Raw genomic sequence first — 16,489 nt, forward strand, 5'->3', positions numbered from 1 at the left:
GGACCCCCTTGGTGCACCACAAAAATTGTGGTGCACATGTAGAGCACACATATGCCAAAGGGGAAAGTGTGTGCTCTATTACACTTAAAAAAAGCATTTTGGAATGCTTTTTTTTAAATTGCACATGTTTACCACCAACTTCAAGTTAATGGTAATTGCATTTCCTAAATGCCCAATTTGCATTTAGAAAATGCGTAGCACATAAAAATAGGAATCGCAAATAGGTAATCCCTATTCACGATTTCCTCTTCGATGAACATCTGTACATCAGAAAAGGCCGTTTTGCATTTCTTAAGGGCCCAAAATACTGATTCAGACCGTTAAGAAATGCAAAAGGGCTTTGAACATCTGGCTCTTGTATGTCACTCCTCTAGCAGGCCTTACAGCCTTAAGGCAGGGTGCTTTATATTACATGTCACAGCATATCTGCACAAGCAGATATGCTCCTGCTATGTCTTTGTCGATTCTCAGACATAGCAAGTGACCAGGGAAACCATTTTTAATACATGTGCTGGACACTGGTCACTATAAGTGTTAGGACTCACAATCACACATGCATGCACGCTTCTTACTACTCCCTCACAAAATAAATCAGCATGCATGAAAAAAGATGAAGCGTGTCATGAATGTGTTTACAGCACAGCACTTCCCTGTAACTTGTGAGGAAAATGATCTTCCATCTGAAAACTGAATATTACATTGCATGTTTGTTTATATTGATAAAAGCAAGTGTTGTCCCATTTGTGAACTGTGTGCCAAGTGGTTTATGGAGACATCGAATTCATTTGTATGAATCATCATAAGTGTTTTATGATTCATCACCAGCATGTGTCTGATGACTCATCACCAGCGCAGCATCCACACCCCTCATTATTGATGACTCATCACTAGCACACCAGTCTATAAATTGAACTGCCAAGGTGTTTCCTGTGCTTGGCTTCGAGTCTTCCTTCGCTCGCAGGTGTTCCCGGTTAAGCTGGAGTTCTGTGATTCTTTCAGAAGTTGTCTTTTCAGTGCGTGGCTTCATTGGAGCTTCCCTCTCTGGAGCAGATTACTTTCACAGCGGCTGGAGAATTTACGAGCAGTATTCCATCTTCCTCAAATAATCAAAACATTCAAGGAGAAGTTGGTTTGTGAGTAATTCCCCTCTCGTCTCCCTGCTTTCAGCCTTCTTGAGGTTAGTGACCTTTTGGTGCATTATGAAAGACGTTCGTCCTTAGAGGTGCCCACTGAAAGCCTACCAGCTACTACTGTGTTGACTGACTGGTCCTCACTGGTTGGGGGTGTTAGCACCTCACCCAGGCAGAATTGACATTCCAGGGCGGGAAGCTTCAAAAGCCTAGCCGCCTTTGTAATGCGACCCAGGTCTCTTCAGATGGCAGAGATTACTGACCCCGTATCTTGAACCCACGTTTGGTGGCAGAACAGAATGGAAAATTAGGCATATTAGGAGGTGTGCCATTTCATGCCAGTCCCACCCCTAACATGGACAAGTTGAAGTAAACACGAATTTTGAAATTCCTCCACCTTTATTTGGAAAGGAATTAGGCCACTAGGGTTAGGGTTATTCCCATTTCCCTGCAGAAGTGGTCATAGAAAGGGTGTAGTCACCCTAAAGGTGGGCAACCTCTTGGACAGCAACTGGCACTCCGTGTAATGCCCCCTAAATCGAGTATTTAGGTGGCACCCCTGAACCCTACAACTCAGATTCTGATGACCTATGAAGAAAAGGACAAAGAAGAGACGCTCCCGCAGAAGAGAAGAAGCAGCTGACTTGGTACCAATCCCCTTGGCCTGTCTGCACTCCTCAACAGACTCTGCACCAAAAAGACACCTTGTTCTACAGCTGGACCTTCAGAAACTTCTTGCCTTCAAAAAAGACTCAAGTCTCCTGTGAGCAGCGGACCTGCTCTCCAACGAAGTCTAAAGAAAGGACTGTGCAGTCTCTGGAACTGCAAAGACCTGATGCCTGATGTCACCACTGCACCCACTGTCATTGAACCATGTGGGATGGACCTTTGGTGGCAACAAAGTACCCAGCTGTCCACAGTCCGAGTCCATTGTCGTTTCATCTCTCCTGGACTCCCTGAAGTCCCCTGCAGCCTCTGCACGCAGGCCCCGTCTCCTGCAGCTACTACAGTGAGAGAATCCGACACCTAAAGCAACCACTGCACCCGTCACCGCTGGGCAAAAGTTGAAGTGGACCCCTGGTGTCAACAACATCCCCCGGCTCCTCTGAGCTCGAGTCTACTGTGGTTTCACCTCTCCTGGATTCCCAGATGACACCTGCAGCCTCAGACCACAGGGCCCCTCAATTGCAAGTGCTCCTGGACAAGGAAACCCGATACCAAAGGTCACCCCTGTATCCGTCGCCCTTTGACCTTGGAGAAGGGGACCAAAGTTGCACCTATGCCCTCGAGCACCCCACGTTTGCAACTTACCTGTCAGTTGTTCCCGACTGATCCCCCAGCCAGATCCTGCCGCCTAAATCCACAGAGCCCAATCCCCATGAAATACATTGGGCACCCAATGTGTATTGCACCACTCCACACGGCCGCCCAAGTGCTGCCCGGAGTGACCTGTTGGTGTGGTCCTAAGCCTTGCCCAGTACTTACCTTAAGTCTACGAGATTGGTCCAATGAGTCATCAATAAGTGCTAATTTGCTGACTGTGTTTTCCTCCCATCGGTTAACATTGAAGAAATATTAAACTGCACTGTGTCAATTTTTGAAACTAAAAAGTATTTATGCTTGAAAACATACTTACCTTATAATGAAGTTCTTGGTTTCAAAGTAGAAATATAAAGAAGTGTTATTTTTCTAAATTGGTTCTGGATTTATTCTTTGAGTGTGTGTCTCATTTATTTAGTCTGTGAGTACAACAAATACTCAGCACTACCCTCTGAAGCCTACCTGTCTGCCCACACCGCCACAAAATAGAGCATTAGTCCTATCTGCTTTTGCATCTGCAAACCAACTGGGGATCCACTGGACTCTCTGCACGGTGTACTTCTTTTTAGTGTACTATATAGAGAGCCAGCTTCCTACATTACCACCATATTATTTGTTTTTTATATTTACATCTATACATATTATCTGCAGTTAGGGTCTTGATTTAAAAATATATATAAAGCATGGGTTCTTGTGTGTGCACATCCATGGTGAAAGGAGTTTTAGAACTCACTAACAAACAACTAATCCTGTAGTCTCACAGGCTTGATCACTGCCCATAACACACCATTCTCATATAACACGGAGTTTGTTCATTGGTTACAGTTCACCTGGTTGCCTGTCTCAAGTTGGTAAATTGGCTCTGAGCCTATTCTTTGCGAGACAGTCTAGGGCAGCAGTTCTTATTTAATTTTACTCTCCAATTTCAAATTCCTTCACATTTACAAAGCATTAACATTTTCAGTTTGTTTTTAATATTTTTATCCCTAATTCATCTGCTAATGTTATTTATTTTTCTAACAGTTGCAAATCCCCTGAGTAGGCATTGCAATCCTCCGGGGATCTGTACACTTCAGGTTTAAAACCGCTGCTACCTAAAATTGGGCTGTATTTTGCAGAAAGGTTAAAAAAAACATATTAACACCACTTATGTTCTCAAGTGCAACCCCCATGTTTGCCTCTCAATGTCTTCTCGCCAGAAGGGGGGTTGCTATCTGGCATAGTTTATCATGTTGTACAGGATGGAGACTCAGCTTCTAGCAGTTTCAATCTATATCTGTTTGATCAGAGGAACGTTCCACTGGCTCATCTGGGTAGAGCACACAGGGCAACACACTGTATGTCTCAGACTGAAAAACATGGAGGTGTCAAGCGAAGTGACAGTACCACCTGCTTGGATGTGATCTGGGTTAGGAACATGTCATCTTTATTCAAGTGGCTTAAGCAGGTCAGCACTAGTCTACTGAAAGATTATACATCGGATTGTGCTTTTATAATTGGAATGGATGAATTATTAAGCATCGGAAGGGATGGGGACAAAGGTGAGTGTGTCCTGAACGGTTACCCTGTGCACAAGGCACACAAGTAGTGGACGCTATGGTTCCAACACTTGACCTTTAATTGGACATCATGGTAGACAATGCTGTTTGTTGTGTATATGTTTCCAAGCAGTCAGTTTCAGCCATTATGTGTGGCAGGGATGGAGGTAGGAAGAATCAGTATCCTGCAAAGTGGGCCTCTGCAGTGTGATACCACTGTTTTAGATCAGGTACAGAAGGTCACCTTTCTTATATGGCAGGGTCTAGATACTGCAATTCGGATAGGGACGTTTCCCACCTGACATCAGACTAGATAGTATTGACCGAAGATTGGCAAACCAAGACAATAGTAGCAAAATATGTACATTGACAAATAAATATAAAATTGTTGGTAGTATAGTCATTTTAACTAGGGCAATGCTGCCCAAAACTCTGTATGTTTAAATGCATGTTTTTTATTTATATTTGTTGTTCCCTCAGGCTGGAGAGACAGCTGTAGTGGTCTCTTGGGAAGGCCTACATATATACACACATATTACACAGATAGTTATCTACCTGGAATGATGACAGACTGTGTAGTTAGACATTATAAAGTCAGACAAATGTATCTGTACTAAATATATTTTTCTAGCATCAGTTCCTAAAATACTTTCCAGGTGTTTTAATGTCTGCATATTTGACCGCTTCGCTGTACACAGTTTTACCCACGGTAGAGGACTATTATCAAATGGTGAACCATTTTTAATAATGATATATTTAATAATATGTAATTAACGCTCACCTCTTTTCTCTGTTCAATTTTCTGTTTTTCTATCTTCTCTTTCAGCTCTTTTTGTTGAGGTGAAAGTGAAAACGTTGAATTTCGTTGTGGCATATCTGCAGACTGAACCCTTCGGGGGGATTTCCTTCTTCCTTTGATGGCATGAGTTGCAGAGCTTGGGCGGCCTCTGGGATTAGGGGGTGGCTGTGGTAAAAAGGAAACAACTTCTCCAGGTGGTGGTAAATTGCTGGAATGTAGCTGCATTAGATCATCTTCTGTTTTGAGTGTGGTACTGCCAAGACCATTTCCATGCGAAGATCTTGGTGATATCACTGGTACTTCATTTCCAGTAGTCACACCATCTATTTTAGGTAAAAAGCTTTGGCTCTCAATATCACGTAAGCTCATGAGCTCAAACTTTCCGTCTTTCTCTACGAGAACCTTCCCATCTTTGTTCTCGTCTTTTGAGTCATTTTGAAGAAGAGATGAATTTTCCTGTTTTAGTTCATCATATATATTAAGTTTTGACATCCTACTTGATGAATCATCTTCACTGTTGCTATATTCTCTATCGGTTTCAACAAATTCTAGAGGTGGAACTTCTAAATCGATCAGATTATCCTTGAACTTTAATTTTCTTTCTCTTTTGTCATCTACTGGCTCCTCATGCTGCAGCTGCCTGTTTGCCATTTCTATCTTTTCTGCAATGTAGCGTTTTGCTTCCTCATCCTGATCACTGAAATCATCTTCTGGTAGTGGGAGGTTTTCTGGTTCAGTGTCTTTCAGGGCTGCTTCAAAGCTGGAATGTGATTCCGAGCTGTGGTGACTTAAGTGTGCCTCAGATTCAGAAATTACTTCCTTTAATAGCTTTTCCTCTAACAATGAATGTGAATCATGTTGTTGGTTCACTTTCAGTAATTCATGGTTATCATCCTCTTGCAGTTCCTTGTCAATTTTTGCATCAATATCTTCATCTTGGCTCTAAAATTAAAAAAAAAACGATACTCAGACTATTTAACACTATAAGTTTAGGAATGTTACTGGGTATTGGGAACAGGAAAAGCTGCCCTGTAAATACGATTATAGTATATTTAGTATCAGCACAGTTACAGAAAAATAATGTGTTCAACTTTGAACACAATCGGGCAGAAGCAGGGGAAAGTATGCCAATGCAGGGAATAAGATTTACACATGTATTCTTAACTTTGCTAAATGATGAGACTACAATTCCACAAGAGCTCGGAATCACACAGACCATGCACAGAATATTTTATTTTGCCCATGAGACACAGCAAATGTAGTTTTACTCTGCCAAACCTACTGCACAAAGTTCGAACTACATAGTGAACAAGAAACCTTATGTTAAGACTAACATATTAACCTCTCATTTAGTAGAGCCCACACGTATAATAAACAAATACCACAATGCAATTTCAGTCACGTATGATTGCTAATAAAAAGTCATCATTGCAGATCTAACATAATAATACAACAAAGTACAACTCGCTCACTTACCTCATTATTTTGTAAGGCCAACACTTTTCTACTCATCTGTACTAAATCAAATAAAACAATGCCCTATTGAGAGTATAGTAATGTCTAGGCACTCTAAATCTGATTTTTGAAGTATGTCTTGCACTGGCCAAACTCAAATTCAGGACAAGGTTCTTTTGTTTCACAGAGCCAGATGTACAAAAATGGAATTTTGCATTCTTAAATAGCGACTTCCTAGAAATCGCTATTTAAGAAATAAAAATGCTATGTACAGAGCTTCCGATCTCCTATTAGCGATTCCTAGAAATCACTATTAGGAAATCGGTATTAAGAAATCCCATTGCATTTTAGTCAATGGGCCAGTTTTGCATTTCCTAAATAGCGATTTCTTATTAAGAAATCGCTACTTAGGAAATACAAAACCAGGGGTGGCAAATGGCAAAAGGCCTCCCTTGGTGTACCCCCAAAATAGGGGTGCACAAGTAGAGCACACATATGCCTATGGGGCATGTGTGTGCTCCATTGCAAATAAAAAAAGCACCTTGGGGAGTTTTTTCTTTTTAATTGCACCTGGTTACCACCGACGCCAAATAGGTAATAATTGCATCTCCTAAATGCCCAAGTTGCATCTAGGAAATGCTTTGTACATCAGACTAGGAATCGCAAATAGAAAATCTCTATTTGCGTATTTCCTATTCTGGGAATTGCAAATTGCAAATTCTACAGCGATGAAATCACAATTTGTGATTTCTTAATGGCCTTTGTACATAAGAAAAGGCCGTTTTGCATTTCTTAATGGTCCAATATACTAATTCGGACCGTTAAGAAATACAAAAGGGCTTTGTACATCTGACCTACAGTCACTTAAAACATTGGTGACATTTCACTATGCATTCATCCCCCATAGTGGTACATAAAGCTCTGAGATGCTCGGAAATGCTTCTACAGTTACCTTATTTTGGAGACTTATTTTGGCCCTGTAGATCTTCGCTGATCCCATTAAGATAATTGAAATCTGTTTCCTAAAAGCTGCAAATGGAGCTAAATAATCATGGTCAGATCATAAATTTACCTTTTTGCCCAGAGACGCTTTTTTACTAGAAATGTTCAGAGAACTGCAAATTAGTTGCCTAAACCAAAGGCGAGGTATGTGGTGGCATAGGAGACTCAGAAGAGTCAAGGATAATCCCCTTTACACTATGTTATGCTCCTCACGTTAACAGGTTTGGGACAATAAGGAATTCCTGTGATAGATTCAGACAGACCAGAAACGGGACAGAGTTGAGGGATAATAATAATTTGACCAGAAAGAACCGAATTGCTACCACCAAACTGGTATCCTTGCCCAGGTTATTAATTTTTATATTTCATATTCCTTGATACATTTTCCACACTTAACACTCACATGATCTTTAAAATCTCCTATCTTTAAACCAATCTCAACATATTTGTGCATTTTTATTATTTTTACATATTTTAACAGATTCACACCGTGCAAACCACTAAAAGGTACAACAGCGCTTTACACAGAACAATCAAACTCTACAATCTACAGTGAACATATGAAAAGACAGGAATAATATGGCAACAAAGGTAAGCATCAGTAGAGAAGGGCTAAAACAGCAGCTTTGGAAGGGTGGGTAACTTAGGGTAAGTAGCAGATAGCAGATTTCATCAGTCTATCAACTATAGTCCACAGAGGAAAGTTTTCAGGTGCTCGTAGAAGGATATAAGAGTGGGTTCTACTCTTAGGTCTGCCAGTAGTAAGTTCCACAAACGTGAAACAGACCTGAGAAGGACTTGTGCTGAGCATGCATAGTTTGAAGGAGGGTGCCATGAGTAGTAGCATGGTAGTGAGCTACAGAAGGGAGTTAAGATGGACTTCTTTGCAAGCCAAACAGCCCATCTTGAACTTCACTTTGGATTCACTGGGAAGCCATTGTACCTTAACAAGGATAGGCGTGATGCAATACATTTTTTTGGGAGGAACACATAAGTCTTGCAGTGGCATGGAAAAATGCTTTCAGTGTCTTGAGGGCACTTTGTAGAACGACTGCTAGTACACTGTTGCTGAAGTCAAACCTAGAGTAAATAAGGGGAGGAGTTGCTGATTTTAAAAGAGGATGGGAAAAAGTGTTGTTTTATCTTCTTTAAAGTATACAGATAGAAATTATCTGAATTGGCAAGTTTGTTGGCGTGGTGAATCATGGAAAAGTTTGTGTCCAGTGTGTTTACAAATGAGGAGAATGTGGGTGAAAATGATGGGGGAAAGTCAGGGATCTTCAAGGCGATTGTGAAAGTCTGGAATGAAGGACCTCTTAGTATAAAATCTATGCTAGTATTATAATAGTAACAGTAGAGCTAGTGCACCATAGATAATGTTGTACCAACACAATACAATTGCTGTCAACATAAAAGGTGCACTAAATCTGTGTTTACTAAAAAAAAGTTATACATTTATATGCATGCATGTACACATGTTATACACCACATTTAAGATAAGCAAACACAATAGGTGAACATCAGTCTCAATATGCAATTTTAGTTTCAGAAGTTGCCCAAGCAATGAGCATGTGCTGACGCACTCTTTTCTTGGCATGAATATACTGAAATAACGGCTACACAAAGGTCCTACTGGCTATCTTTAAGTGTGGTATAGTAGACACCAAGTGATTGTTTCCAAGGAGAGTGACTCAAGATAGTTAGTCACAGTGAGGAATCTACTAGGCAGATGTTGCCTGTGATTTTCTGGACTTCATAATGTACCTATAGCTAGTAAATACATATGCAGTCCACAGTCTTTAAAATGCCTGCCACCCACAGCCTTAAAATGCCTGCCTTGGGCAAAACTGTTTTTAATATTTTGTGTTACTGTATCATCTTAAGAAGAAAAAGATGTTAAGGATACGATAAAGCGTAAACCACACAACAAAAAACAAAGCCTTCAGATAATACCAGTGCTGTTTGAATGGCTGTTTTCCCAAGAGGTGTACTACTAGATGTCATAAAATTAAGTATACCTTAGGGTTCACTGGCAACAGTGAAGGCAAGGTAGGCACGCATAAGAACATACGTGTTTCTTGCATAATTTGCACAGGACTTGTTGAAAGGTGCATAGTGATAGCAGAGGTCAGGAACAGTCCATGAATTCTGTACTGGAGTCAGTCATTACAAGAGACCATGGCCCTCATTACAACCCTGGCGGTCAAAGACCGCCAGGGCTGTTTCGACGCCGGGACCGGCGGTTTACTGCCACGTTAGTCCCATCGGTTGTAATCCTCCAGGGCAGCGCTGCCCAGGGGATTACGAGTCCCCCTCCCGGCAGCCTTTTAGGAACCGCCATGAAAAGGCTGGCCGAAAGGGGAGTTGCGGGCCCCTGGGGGCCCCTGCACTGCCCATGCCCTTGGAATGGGCAGTGCAGGGGCCCCCTGCCACGGCCCCGTGGAGCTTTTCTATGTCTGCATAGCAGACAGTGAAAAGTGCGAAGGGTGCAACTGCACCCGTCGCACCGCCGCAACAACACCGGCTCCATTTTGCGGCCGACATCCTCGCTGGGCCGGTGGGCGTAAACTAGGTTTCCGCCCGCCGGCCCAGCGGGGATGTTGAAATGGCCACTGCGGAAGTGTGACCGCATTGGTGGCCGCGCAGCGGTTGCCGCCCGCCAAAGTTGTAATGAGGGCCCATGTGTGGAAACGTAAAGAAAAGGGGATATCCCAGAGGGCTACAAAATCTCTCTTAAAATGTAAAAAATAAAACTACAGAAATTATTTGATCTATAGCCAAAAGAGGACACGGCATCCACAAAAACAAAAAAAAAAACATTTTCAGCACATGCAAAACAAAGGGATGCTCTCAACCGAAGAAGCACAACTATCCTGAAACACGTGTTTACTGTCACTGAAGTGTTATCATGAGCTACATATACCATAATGCACTGGGGCAAACTGGATGCTGGAATGTGAGTCAGTGTGCTCCTACCCACTTTTTGTTTGAAAAGGTTCCCTTGAGTTAACGAGCTGACAAACTATGGTTGATGCCCTGACGCCCAGTGAGTGGTACAGAGAACCGAGAAGAGTTTGAGCAGCATTTCCAGCCCCACCAAAACAAAGTGTTTTCCTCTACCGAAGAACAACAAGCCTGAAACATGTGCCTACAGATACACACTACTGGCTGCACCAACAAAGGTGAAAAACTGAAGACTGTCACTGATGCAAGTATTATCACGCACTATATTTACCATAATGCATTGGGGGGAACTGAGTGCTGGGATGTGAGGCACTGTACTCCCATCCTGTCTATGTACAACTAAACAAAAACATTGCACTCACTTGGCATTAAAATAAATGCTTACTAACAGTATCGTTATACAAAAAAAAAAAATGATCATGTTCAGTTGTGTTCCATGAATAACTGAATGAAAAGGAATGTATAGAGTGCTCAGATGCTCCTGAGAGTGTCCTGGTGCATGAACACTACGTTGCAGAAAAAAACATTACAGGGGCTTAGTGGCAGTGTTAGAAATTGGGTTACTGGTTGGCTGGGGTGTAAGCCCTGGTCAAGCAGCAACCACAATCCTAGTCAAGGTAAGGCACAAGCAAACCCCAAATTAACCTGACGTAAACCTTCTGGAAGCTTGGCACAGAGCACTCAGGCTTAACTTAGAGGCAATGTGTAAAGCATTTATACAACATACCAAACAGAAAAACAGTGAAAACAACCCACAAAAGGATCCCACACCACGTTAGAAAAATAGGGCACAGCTGAATACATAAAACAAGACCGAAATGTCAAGAATCAAATCAGTAGAACTCGAATTATGAATTTGTAAACAATAAGAACAAGTTACTTACCTTCGGTAACACTTTTTCTGGTGGCTACCTGTGGATTCCTCACAGTCCCGCCCGCCTCCCTGTTGCCTCTCTGGTCATACCAAGAGTATTATTGATGTTATAGAATTACTAAATTCAAATCCCACTGAGCTATTACAAACAGAGTGGGAGGAAACTTGTTTGTTAACCCTTTAAGGAACCTAAGAACTATAGGGGACTTAAATAAAGAAGGTTGATCAGGTAGGAAAAGAAAAGTCGACAGTGCCGATAAATACTCTTTCACTGTCGTAAATGTGCAACCTTTCTGTGCTAAGAAAAGAGCAAACTGCAAAATATTAGATAAATGGGCCATTTACAGGATCAATTTGTCTCTCTCCACACCAAGTAAAAATTTTGCCCATCTAACGGCATAGACAGTCTTGGTGGAGTGTCGCCTAGCCGATAAGATAACGTCCACCACTTCTGGAGGGAGAGAAAAGAAACTCAGATTGCCCTGTTCAATCTCCAGGCAAGTAGAAGCAGGCTCTGGAGGTGGGGGTGTAGAACCTGCCCCTGCAACTGTGAGAGGAGGTCTACCCTGTGAGGGAGACAGAGCAGAAGGCACAGTGAGAGTTGAAGGAGGTCTGTGTACCACACCCTTCTCGGCCAGTCCGGGGCTATTAATATGACTTGGGCCCAGTCTTGGCAAATCTTCCTCAGAACTCGAGGAATCAAGGGAATGGGAGGAAACGCGTAAAGTAGTTGGTCGCTCCAGCTCAGCTGAAACGCATCCCTCAATGCCCCCTGCATCGGATACTGGAAGCTGCAGAACAACAGGCAATGTGCATTCACAGGAGTTGCAAACAGGTTTATCTGAGGTGCTCCCCACATCCGGAAGACACGAAGGACTACGTCCAGATGGAGACGCCACTTGTGATCGGCCGAAAAGTGCCAACTGAGACAGTCCACACGTACGTTGAGAACTCCGCCCAGATGGTTTGCTACTATGCAACTCCGATGGTCCTGTGCCCAGGACCAGAGCCGCAGAGCCTTCTGCAGAGAAGGTATGACCCTACTCCTCACTGTTTTTTGATGTACCACATCACCGTAATGTTGTCTGCTAAGACTTGTACTGACTGACCGCGAATGGATGGGAGGAAGGCCTTGAGAACCAGAGGTATCACCCGCAATTCCAACAGATTGATGTGAAACATCTGTTCTACTGGAGACCAAAGACCTTTGATCTGCAAGCCCCCTAGATGAACTCCCAACCCTAGAGTGGAAGCCTCCGTTATGACAGGGGTCACCGGAGGTGGAAGACAAAACGGGCTTCCTTGAGAGAGGTTGGTGTCCACAGTCCATCATCGCAGATCCACTGCAGCATCTCTGGAGATCGTTATCAACTCCTTGAGGTCCCCTTTGTGTTGAAACCACTGCTTGCGGAGGCACCACTGGAGAGCCCTCATGTGCCAAGGTGCGTTGAGTGACCAACAGAATGCAAGAAGTGAACAGACCAAGCAGATGTAGAACTTGAGGACTGGAACAGCCGCTCCCTTTTGAAACATTGGAATCAACGCCTGAATGTCCTGAATCCTCTGTGGAGGAGGGTAGGCCTGATTCAATGTTGTGTCCAGTACTGACCCTATGAACAGGAGGCGTTGGCAGGGCTCCAGGTGAGACATGGGCATGTTTACCGTAAAGCCCATGCCAACAATGCAGCACAAACTTGGGGACTCGGCTTTGATCAGCCAATCGTCCAGGTAAGGGAATACAGATATTCCCTTCCTTCTGATGTCCACTGCAACCACTGCCATCACCTTCGTGAAGACTTGAGGTGTGGAAGTAAGACCAAAAGGAAGGACCGCAATCTGGTAGTGCTGCGACCCTACCATGAACTGGAGATACTTCCTGTGCGACTTCAGAATAGGGATATGAAAATAAGCATCCTTGAAGTCGATATAAACCATCCAGTCCCCCTTGTTCAACGCAAGAAACATCTGTGCTAGGGTTAGCATTTTGAACTTTTCCTGTTTGAGGAACCAATTTAAAATCATAAGGTCCAAGATACTCCTCAATCGACCATCCTTCTTGGGAATCAGGAAATACCTTGAATAACATCCCTGACTTCTTTCCTGCTCCGGAACCAACTCCACTGCACCATTTAACAAAAGGGTGTGCACCTCCTGCTGAAGCAACAGGAGATGCTCTTCTGAGCAAAATGAATGAAGGGGAGGAAACTCCCAAAAGGGAAGGGCATCACCTTTTCTCACTGTGCTCAACACCCAAGAGTCCAATGTTATTAACTCCCACTCGTGGAGAAAATGTAACAGCCTGCCACCTAGGGGTAGGTCATGCTGGAGTATGGAACACAAACCTGGGCTGCTTCCCTGGCTGGATTCCCCCAGAGGATGAAGAGGAGGAGGCAGGCTACTGGACGGTTCCCCGCATTCGAACTCTCCCACAACCCCTATAGGACCTGCAGAGAGGGTTGGCAAGCTGTTGGATGTGGGACTGCTGCCTCCCACAAAAGGACGACCCACGGCCAAACCCTTTGAACCTGCAGAAAGGTCTGAAGGGCGTAGAAGAAGCCTGACAGCTTAAAAAGGTTTTGCAGTGTCTCTGCTATCCTCGAACCTTTCCAGGGCCGAGTCTGCCTTTGCTCTAAACAGTATTGCACCATCAAATTGGAGGGCCATCAATGTAGCCTGCACATCAGAGGAAAAACCAGAACCTCTGAGCCAAGCATGCCTCCTAGTTGCAATAGAAGTACCCATGGCTCTAGCAACGGAGTCTGTAGTGTCCAGACCTGACTGAATCACCTGCTTAGATGCCCCTTGACTGTCCTGCAACAGTTCACTAAAATGTTCCTGTACTTCCTGCGGGATGAACTCCTTCATTAGAGTAGAGTCCATTAGAGCACAGATGTACCTCCCCAGTACACAAGTCATATTCAGCGATTTTAAGGCCATGCTTCCTGAGGAGAAGCATTTCTTTGGTGACTGCTCTATGTGCTTTGACTACCTATCAGATGGTGTTGTAGGGAATGATCCCACAGCCGATTTTGAAGAACAAGAAGCTTGCACCACCAAGCTTTCCGGTGTTGAGACGAAAATTGTGGCTCACCTGGAGCAACTTTGTACCTTCTGGCTACAGTCTTTGAAACCGCAGATGCAGTAACCGTTTTCTTACATATTTCCAATATGGGCTCTGTCAAAGCGTCATTGAATGGGAGGAGGGGCTCTGAAGGGGAAGCTGATGGATGTAGAATCTCAGTCAGAGTATTGTTTTTGAACTCTGACGCAGGCAGTGGCAAGTCCAAAAATTCTGCCGCCTTCCTAATCACCCCATGGTATGTAGTCACCTCTGCCGAGAGTTCACCTCCAGAGGATAAAAGCTCCCACTCGGGGGATGTACCCAACCCAATAGCTGTATCTAATCCCTGGAAATCATGTGAAGGCCCAGGAATTTCTCCTTCTTCCATCTGTTGTTTTTGTTCCTCTAGATACTGCTGCTCTTCCAGAAGTCTTAAGGCCTTCGTTCTAGACCTTAGCCTAGACTCCAAACGTGGCATCGACAGAGAATTCACTGATGTTGACAACGCCCCTAAAGGAGAGGGCAAGACTGGTGGAGGAGGTGGAGGAGCCGAATCCACGCTCTGCATCGGAGTAGAGTGTCAAGACCTATACAGTGCCGGCATCGTTGCCACTGGCACCATCATCTCTGGTTGAGGTCATGACATCTAGGGCGTTGTGCCAGTACCACCAAAAGGTGTTGCTGATAAAAAGGGCATAAATGAAGCCTGCTTATACTGTGCCGGCAACTCCAAGGTAAAAGCCGGCAAACCCGTAGGACCAGCAGGTGCACCAGAGGGGACCATTGCCCTATTAAAAATGCTAGACATAGCATTCAGGAACGAAGACGATCCGCTCCCAGAGCCGGAAAGGCTGGATACTCTTGTCCCCCTTGCGATGGCTGAGCTGGATCTGGCGCCCCAGCCCCAAACTCCTGACCTTGGGAGGGTGCAGGGGAAAAGTGAGCCGTTGGATTCGCAGGCGACTCCGAGATCTCAATCAAAGTCGGCGCCGAGATGCCTCATGTGAGTGTGGTTGGGGAGTCACAGTGGGGCTGACTTCCCAAGTCGTGCGGCACTGTGACCTTGAAGTCAGGGAGCCGACTGTTCTCTGGATGAGCGGCGCCGTGACTCATGTCGTCGACGACGCTTCTTTTGAGACCTCAATGACATGCGACTAAGTGTCCCTAGTCCTCGATCTTCATCAACCTCTTTTCGCCTTTGATAGAAAGAGATTTGCCTCCCTCTCTTTTAGAGCCTTTGGGTTCATGAGTTGGCAGGACGAGCAACCTGCCATGTCGTGATCTGAGGTCAAACACCAGAGGCAGTTCTTGTGCAGATCCGTCATCGACATATGACCCCCGCCATCGCTACAAGGTTTGAACCCAGATTTCTTCAGTGGAACCATAGTAACGCTACAAAATAATTCCCTCGATACAGTTGAGATACAAAGGATCGGTAGAAAACCGTTAGTGTCGAAGGAGTGGAAAAAAGGGAACTGATACCAGCACGCTGGCGAGGGCTTCTTATAGCTCCGATTACGTCAGTCGGATGCGGAGCCGTGTAATTGTGACGTCCTTGTCGATGTGGAGAGCTAGGAAAAATTTTCATTGAATGCTGGCGCAAAGGAAGAATTCATAAGGTAAAGAATCCACAGGTAGTTGTATCCATCAGAAACTGCAATATAGAGCCTAAAAGAATAAAGTGCCAACCCTAGCAATCCGGTTGCGCTAGACCAGGTCAATGTCAAATGTTCAAGCCGACTGCGATGGAGTGCGGGTCGGATACAGTCACAGATGAGTTCAACTGAAGGTTTACCTTCTCAGGTTTTGTGTCAAGAGTCCTGTTTACATGGAAGAAGGTCGCCAGGAGCAAGGAGAGTGTCGCTAACGATGGTCGGTGTGGCATGAGGAGCAGGTCTGGCATCGCGGATGGGAGGGCTGGAGCCTTGCATTGGCAATCTATGGAGGCAGAAGATACTTGCTGTGCGAAGAGCAGAATTTGTGGCGGCTTGTGCTGATTTTCCAAGCGAGCGGTGCAGCTCTGGTGCGAACAGGCCCATTTGCAGATGCAAACAGCCGAAAAGCTTGAATTAAAGAGCCTGAGAGCCACAGCAAAGGCCCAGGACCTGGGAGGTGCCTCTAGGGGGTCAGGAAGTCATTGAAGACAGATCCAGGAGCTGTGGGGAGCTTGTTATGTCCCTGAGGCTCAGATAAGAAGGCCAGCAGAATAGCCCTTTGAGTCACTCTGGGGTCCAAGGTTGAAGATTAAGTTGCAGGTCCAGGTCTTCCTCCCAGGCAAGAGGGTAGGAGGGAGCAGGTCAGCAGAGAAAGGCAGCAGCTCCTCCATAGTAGCAGTCCAGCAGAGGG

At 44.5% G+C, this 16,489-nt stretch overlaps 1 protein-coding gene across 1 annotated transcript in view; it reads right to left on the reverse strand.

The window, feature by feature from the left end:
- The window catches only part of CCDC181 (coiled-coil domain containing 181), a 277,488-nt gene that overhangs the window by 136,556 nt on the left and 124,443 nt on the right, over window positions 1-16,489 (reverse strand). Inside the window, exon 3 of the mRNA XM_069204169.1 lies at window positions 4,770-5,729. Coding sequence (XP_069060270.1) covers window positions 4,770-5,729 — 960 coding nt within the window. The remainder of the gene's footprint in view (window positions 1-4,769; window positions 5,730-16,489) is intronic.

The sequence above is a fragment of the Pleurodeles waltl genome, chromosome 8 (assembly GCF_031143425.1).
Source record: "Pleurodeles waltl isolate 20211129_DDA chromosome 8, aPleWal1.hap1.20221129, whole genome shotgun sequence".
NCBI classification, from domain to species: domain Eukaryota; kingdom Metazoa; phylum Chordata; class Amphibia; order Caudata; family Salamandridae; genus Pleurodeles; species Pleurodeles waltl.